Source organism: Gasterosteus aculeatus, chromosome 6, assembly GCF_964276395.1.
Source record: "Gasterosteus aculeatus chromosome 6, fGasAcu3.hap1.1, whole genome shotgun sequence".
Lineage (NCBI taxonomy): Eukaryota > Metazoa > Chordata > Actinopteri > Perciformes > Gasterosteidae > Gasterosteus > Gasterosteus aculeatus.
In genome coordinates, this window is record NC_135693.1 from 20,123,441 (window position 1) to 20,130,940 (window position 7,500).

At 48.5% G+C, this 7,500-nt stretch overlaps 1 protein-coding gene across 1 annotated transcript in view; it reads left to right on the top strand.

Annotated features, from left to right (window-relative positions):
* The window catches only part of bcl2l11 (BCL2 like 11), a 10,307-nt gene extending 5,082 nt beyond the window's left edge, over positions 1–5,225 (top strand). The window contains exon 4 of the mRNA XM_078104331.1: positions 3,780–5,225. Within this exon, the coding sequence (XP_077960457.1) occupies positions 3,780–3,938 (159 nt within the window). The 3' untranslated portion in view covers positions 3,939–5,225. The remainder of the gene's footprint in view (positions 1–3,779) is intronic.
* Positions 5,226–7,500: the final 2,275 nt, after the last annotated feature.

Here is a 7,500-nt window from a genome sequence, read left to right on the forward strand (position 1 = left end):
CCTGCCTCCTCCTCCCTCCCCTGCCTCCACCTGCCTCCTCCCGCCTCCTCCTGCCTCCTCCTCCCTCCCCTGCCTCCACCTGCCTCCTCCCGCCTCCTCCTGCCTCCTCCTCCCTCCCCTGCCTCCACCTGCCTCCTCCCGCCTCCTCCTGCCTCCTCCTCCCTCCCCTTGCCTCCACTTGCCTCCACCTGCCTCCACCTGCCTCCCCCTGCCTCCACCTGCCTCCACCTGCCTCCACCCGCCTCCTCCTGCCTCCACCTGCCTCCACCTGCCTCCCTTGCCTCCTCCTCCCTCCCCTTGCCTCCACCTGCCTCCACCTGCCTCCTCTATGATTAAATCCACCGTTGACCAGTACCTCCAGCACGTCCCTGGGTGGAGGCAGTGAAGAGTGGGAGGCGGAGTTATAGACAGCGAGTGATGACATCACAGAGGAGGGACGGACGTGTCCAGAAAAGTCTGCACACGCGTGATTGTTGAGGCTGCAGAACAATGAGGAGCAGAGAAAAGAGGAACGTGGGCTTGTTCCTTGTTCTTGTTCACACAGGCGGATTTTCACCACAAACTCGATATAAGAGGTGGCCGTTGTCACGGTGACGTCACTCATCGGTTCGTGGACGTCTTGAAGCCTCCACTTTGCCGATCTGGTCATCACCATCAACAGGAAGTGACCATATCAGGACTGAGGAGGACGTAGAGACAATCAGACCTGTCAATCATCATGTGGCCCCGCCCTACAGCACCCCTCGCTTTACCGCCAATCATCATGTGGCCCCGCCCTACAGCACCCCTCGCTTTACCGCCAATCATCATGTGGCCCCGCCCTAAAACACCCCCTGCTCCATGGCCTGTTTGACTCTACGTGGACCATAATTTACCAAATGAAGAAGACTTGAAACTGGAGACGATAAACTCGTGTTTATAATGTTCACCGAGGGAATAAGTCCCGCCCCTTTTTGTGTCATACATCGGATCAATGCTGAAAACAAATAGGCAACAAGTATTTTTACCCGGTTGAATTGTTTAAAAGTACACACAGGATGTTTGACGTCTCTCAGTTTGGTGTCAGTCCACAACCTTTAGCTGCTTTAGCCACGTCCCAGATGTGACGTCACCTCAGCCGAGGTGTTTCATTCCTAAAGAAGGGGAGAGGCGGGTTGTTGGTGTGAGAACGTCCAGGTACCAACAGCCTCGTGGTTCCAGAGAGACACTTTGAGTTTCTATTCACAGTTTCTATTCACAGACTACGACCGAATTCACTTTATTTTAATGTTCTTCCAAATTGAAGAACATTAAATGCGATTTCAAACGGGATGGAAATGGAGTTGATGATGTTGACGGGAACGAGGTGGACTTCAGTGTGGAGGAACCGGCTCAGCGGGTCGAGTGAGTCGGCGTGACGACGAGTGACTCATGAGCGCCTGCTTCCCTTCGTCATACCTCTTCACGGGCGGAACTGAGAGGATCTTACAGCGTATGTTCGTGGTCCCCAGAGGACAAAGTACCGACCTGAAGACGTTTCCCACTCACACGGTTTGAGGAGACGAGTTCTTTTCCCTCTGAATGCCACTCAAACATGTGTGTGCATGTACATGCACAGGTGAGACCTCACATCTGCAATCTGAATGTCTGATGGTTTATTTGATACATTTATCGAGCATATTCAATAACACGGAGGCTTCACTTGTTAAATAATAGATATTCACAGAATATGATTTAAAAAATCTAAAAGTAGTAAAATAGCTTTGAAATATCACAATGTTAAGCTTTTATTTGGTGACCTTTTGGAAGACGGACGTCATCAGTTGTGTGCAGCTGGAATGAATAATCTGAATTAAGGACGCGAGGACAGACGGCAAGGACGAGTTGTCACATTGTTACCAACACGCTTCATTTGGCTTCAGGCTCGTCACCACCAGATCACCACCAGATCACCAGATCATCAGATCACCAGATCACCAGATCACCAGATCACCAGATCATCAGATCACCAGATCATCAGATCACCAGATCACCAGATCACCAGATCACCAGATCATCAAAGCAATTCTTCCACATGGAAGCTGTGAGGAAACAACCACATTATTATTCATTTGTTTTCATCGTCCTCTCCTTGGTCTCCTTGGTCTCCTTTGTCTCCTTTGTCTCCTTTGTCCTAATGTAATCCAGCAGCTCTAAACATGTGTGTTTGTCACACATCAGCATCTGTAGTCGTGCTCAGGAGGGTGTGTGTGTGTGTGTGTGTGTGTGTGTGTGTGTATGTATGTGTGTGTGTGTGTGTATGTGTGTGTGTGTGTGTGTGTGTGTGTGTATGTGTGTGTGTGTGTGTGTGTGTGTGTGTGTGTGTGTGTGTATGTGTGTGTGTGTGTGTGTGTGTGTGTATGTGTGTGTGTGTGTGTGTGTGTGTGTGTGTGTGTGTGTGTGTGTGTGTATGTGTGTGTGTGTGTGTGTGTGTGCTGTGTATGTGTATGTGTATGTGTGTGTGTGTGTGTGTGCTGTGTATGTGTGTGTGTGTGTGTGTGTGTGTGTGGACTGTGGCTCAGCCCTGTGGTTAAAGAAGTCTGAGGAGCAAAGCACAAGGTCTAATTATCCTGTCAAAGCACACACACACACACACACATACACACACACACACACACACACACACACACACACACACACACTCTGACACACTCCAGCACACTTAAACTGCAACACAGACACAAACAGACACACACTCCCCTTTTTCAGTTTGAAGTGAACACTTTTTGTCCTGGAAACTGAGCCGTGGGGGGGGGGGGGGGGTCTTCTTTGTGTAGCTATTACAATTATTATAACTATTACTGTGATTATAACTATTAACATCATTATTACCATTACTATGATATAACTATTACTATTATTACTATTACTATTATTCCTATGACTATTGACTACAGATGTGGAGGCTGTTGGTGTGTCTTTAAACGCTGAGGGTTCACAGAGTGGCACGTAGTGTGTGCGTGTGTGCGTGTGCGTGTGTGTGTGTGTGTGTGTGTTTAGAGAGCTATTTTTGGGCAGCAGCATAGTAAGCCGTGGTGACCACAGAAGAAGAGAAAGAATCACATGACTGGCTGTGAAAACAAAGAGGGGACGATCCTCGTGTCTGATATGTGGAATCTGTGCTCATGTTCTGTAGATCTTCATGTCTCTGGTTCTTTAATGTATTTGAAGACAAACACGAGGCGCCGCGCGGGTGTTTGTCTGTGTTTGTTTGCCTCTTTACGGAGCCCCAGAATCTCGTTACCTGCGGCGCTCTGACGTGACCACCTTCCCTCCTGCAGCTCACCTTCATTCGCTGCTGTGAGCGGTGATACACGTGTGTGTCGGTGCAAAGTCTCCAGAAACCTTCCGGGTCATTTGCTGTAGAGATGGAGGCCGACCTTCTCTCCTCAGCAGCAGGAACCTCATTGGACGCTTAGAGCGGCGGCCATCGCTCCATTGTGACCTTTGTAGCAGAATAAACCCATTGACACTCGTTCAGAGACGCGTCGGACCGTCGCTCACGTGAGGTGACACCTGGGAGGACGTTGTGGCAGGATGTGGAGCTCCGTCCTTACCTGAACATTTGATGTTCACCACAACACACCTGTTGACTGCGGAGGAGAAGAACACACGTGTGTGAACAGTGTCTTCTACAGGTTGTACGGGGTGAGACGTAAGAGGAACGTGGTCTCACGCGGGACACCAACACGGGCCTCCTGGCTGAGATGATGTCCGTTGTCTCCTGGAGACTGACCCCTGTCTCTCTGTGTCCTCCCCAGGGCCCGGCAGGCGGCCGCTTGGTTCTCCATCACAACCCGCTGCCGCACATCCGGCAGCAGCCGGCCGTGCTGCTGTGCGCCGGCCTCCTGCTGCTCCTGATTGGACGGATGCTCTACCGGCCCGGCGGTCCGAGCAGCCAGGACCCCTCGGAGGTTTAGCCTCTGGGAACCCAGCAGACGTAGCATCGTTTTCTCACGTGTCCTTTATCCGTCTCCAGTCCTCTCTTTGTTTTAGGGGACCTCATTTTAACCTTAATGGTTTGAACTCATGATTTTTAAAAAACTTAAAATACTGGATTCTTGCGTTATTTTTAGCTTTCTGCAGCGCTGCCAAAGAGCCGGGACGTCTCCTGTCCAGCACCTTCACGTCCTCCGGGCAAAAATGACTTGTGCCTTTTACTCCTGTTTACTAGTTCTTCAGCTTTGAAGGTGTTTTTATTGAACAGCACCTCTGCACGGGTCCAGGTCCGGGTCCGGGTCCTCCTGATGGTCTCATGGGGATCCAGGATTCAACAGACTGGAGCCCTGAATCCTTCTCCTCTGCAGACTGACGTTACCGTGGCGACATGTTTGTGATCAGGGGGACAGAATCCTTGGAGCTGTGAAGTCGTCCCTCAGAAGGTGTCACATGCAGCCTGATGCTGCTCTGCAATAATGATTAAAGTCACGTCTTCTCCGTTCAGATTTATTCTCCTCTTCAAACTCTTCTGCTGTCGTGGTCTTGAAGGTGAAAAGTTCCTGCGTTAAGTTACACGTTACTTTTCATGGCTGATTAGATGTGAACCAGATGAACGACCCGCCGGGGAAACCTGATGGCGACTCGTCAATTTCCAATAAACTGAAGCCTCTGCAGCACGTTAACATCAGGGAGGCTCCTCACCAGGAGGAGACCTTCTCTCCGATACGCCGACGCGTACCGATGGAAAGGCCTCCGATGAAGCCCGCGTGCTCCTCGTGTCCGGAGGAGGAGCTTCCAGCGCAGCTCCAGTTTGTCCTGCTTCCAGGTGGACCAGAGGGGCGTGAAGAAGTCCAAGTCCTTCAGCTGCTCCCCGAGCAGAAGACGTCCAGACAAACGAGTTCCGTTGTTCCAGATGCAAAAAGACAACTAGAAGTTCACTCCAAAGACACGTGAACGGAGCCCAAAGATCCTCATTTATTTATCTGAACTTCATTCAGCGGACGAAGGAATGCGGCATCTGGGGACAAAGACTCGTCTTCATACGTCTGCACCTTGTTTCATGGCTGAAATCCCTGAGATCCCAACGTCTCTGCCCGGTCTGAGGGACTGGGCCAGCAGGACAGCTGAGTGGGAGATGAATGAATGGAGGAGAAGACGAGTTGTACTGTGATGACTCGGTTCCCCGTAGAACCTCTGCTGGTTTATTCCACACGGGAACCTTCTGTCAACACGGGCTGTTGTCAATAAAGCTTTTACATCTTTCTAAAGCTTCGTCTGTCGTTCATGAGACGCTTCAGCCAGAGGACAATAAATATGAAATACACATAAAGACACATAGAGACATAAATACTTGAATCGTCTGTGACATTTGAACAACACGTGTGGTCAAAGTGCTTCATGTCACGTTGTCACACACACACACACACACACACACACACACACACAGCGCTTCTGATGACAATTATTGTAAATTACACAATGATGTGAAGATTGAACCTTTGTGTTGTTTTTGGTTTTCTTGTCCTCGTCCTGTGTGTGTGTGTGTGTGTGTGTGTGTGTGTGTGTGTGTGTGTGCGTGCAGCACATGGAAAGTACGGTGCTTTTTACAGTTTGGCACAAACACGCTGAGATAATCAAATGTCTACACACACAACTCATTAACACGCACACAGGTGATCACACACATGAACGGCCCTGGTACACTCACACACACACACACACACACTCACACACACACACACTCACTCACACACACACACACACACACACACACTCACACACTGTGCGTGGTCCAGCAGGGTGGATTCCTCCGTCTGCAGAGGAAGAGAAAGTAAAGCTTTAACTCTTTGATATTAAATAGTCACTGTGATTCATTACTGAAGAATCATCTGGATCCGTGCGTCACTGTGTAATAAAACCAACGCACCCCTGACCTCAGGGACCTCCTGACCCGCTGACCTTTCACCCTCATTGCTGCTACCAAATGACACTGTAAGTTCTTTAATGAGGAAGCACTGCTGAAGATGTTTACCATGACTGGTCCTCTGAAGGTCCTCTGAAGGTCCTCTGGTCCTCAGAAGGTCCTCTGAAGGTCCTCCGAAGGTCCTCTGAAGGTCCTGCATGAAGCTCTGTGAAAGATCCATCTCAATGTTTCCTTCGTTATCTTTAATAACAAACCCTGTGATGCTCAAAGGTTCCTCGTCCAATCAGAGCAGATCAGGCCTGAGGTCACATGACTCGCCTCCAGCCATCTCAGATCTCCAGGTACTTTCCTCCTGGCCGGGTCCACGTTACACATCACACCACAGCGTAAGCCCCGCCTCTCATTGCTCTGTGCACCAACCAGAGAGAGGCTGGAGACAGCCGTGCGCGTTGTGGGCGGGGCCTTCTTCGGCCTCTCCTCATAATAAAACACATTAAAGCGTGTGAGGAAATGCTCCTGTTGTTGCCATGGATACGTCCATGAACTCCACCTCGTGATCACGGAGTCAAACCAAGCAGCTCATGACTCACGTGTTTATTTTCATCTTTCTCCTCTTTGTTCAAACGTTTAGTTTCACTTTCATACGATACTAATATTATATAGACGAGGAGCTGCTGGCGTCACAAAGCAGAATCAGAAGAGAGGAGCATCAAAGGAACACGACCTTCTCTCATTAAAGTCGATCAGTGCTTCAATAAAGTCACATTAAGTCTGAAGTTTACATCTCATTTCATTTTTATTTCATTAAAGAGTTTTCTTTAACTTTCCCTCACAGACTTACTGTCCTCACACATCAGCCCTGATGATTGAGTCAACGATCTTTATTACTCAGTTTATCTCGTGTGTAGAATTCACATGGAACCAGACAATAATCAAGGAAAGGACATTTTTATTACTTGAACGCGTTACTTGTTGTCTGTTTTACGCAGGAGATGAAACACATTCACACTTTACGTTTGTGTTACTTTGAGTAACAACACGGGAACTAAAATAGATTTGACATTTAACGTTTGCAGCGATGCAAATCACCATCGCTTTCAAAACAGCCCGTTTCGTCACATGCGTGTGCGTGTGTGCGTGTGCGTGTGCGTGCGTGTGCGTGTGTGCGTGTGCGTGTGCGTCTGGTTTTATTTTGGCGGTGAATCTGAAGCGATTGGTTGGTCAAACGTCTGTAGATGATTTCTGTAACAAGGAGCTTTGATTTCATGATCTTAATCTTGTTGAATCTTAATTCAGTTGGAACTTTAATTCACAGACGGTTTTAATCTTGTTCCACTTTGTGGTGAAGACGAAGCTCAGATGAGCGCTGGTTTAAAAGCCGTTATTAATTATTGATGAAATGTTTTATGTCGAAGCAGAAGTGATTATCTACAGTTACATTCTTCTTACATTCAGGGCAGTTCTTCAAATACGCCCATTTTCTCCCATTTTAGAGACAAGATAAGACTTTAAAGAGTATAAAAACATAACTTCATAGTCAGGTTATAAATATAATAATACGTTACATTATATATCTATAAGTCACGATCAGCGAGGCGCTCGACCTCCTCCGGCTGTGA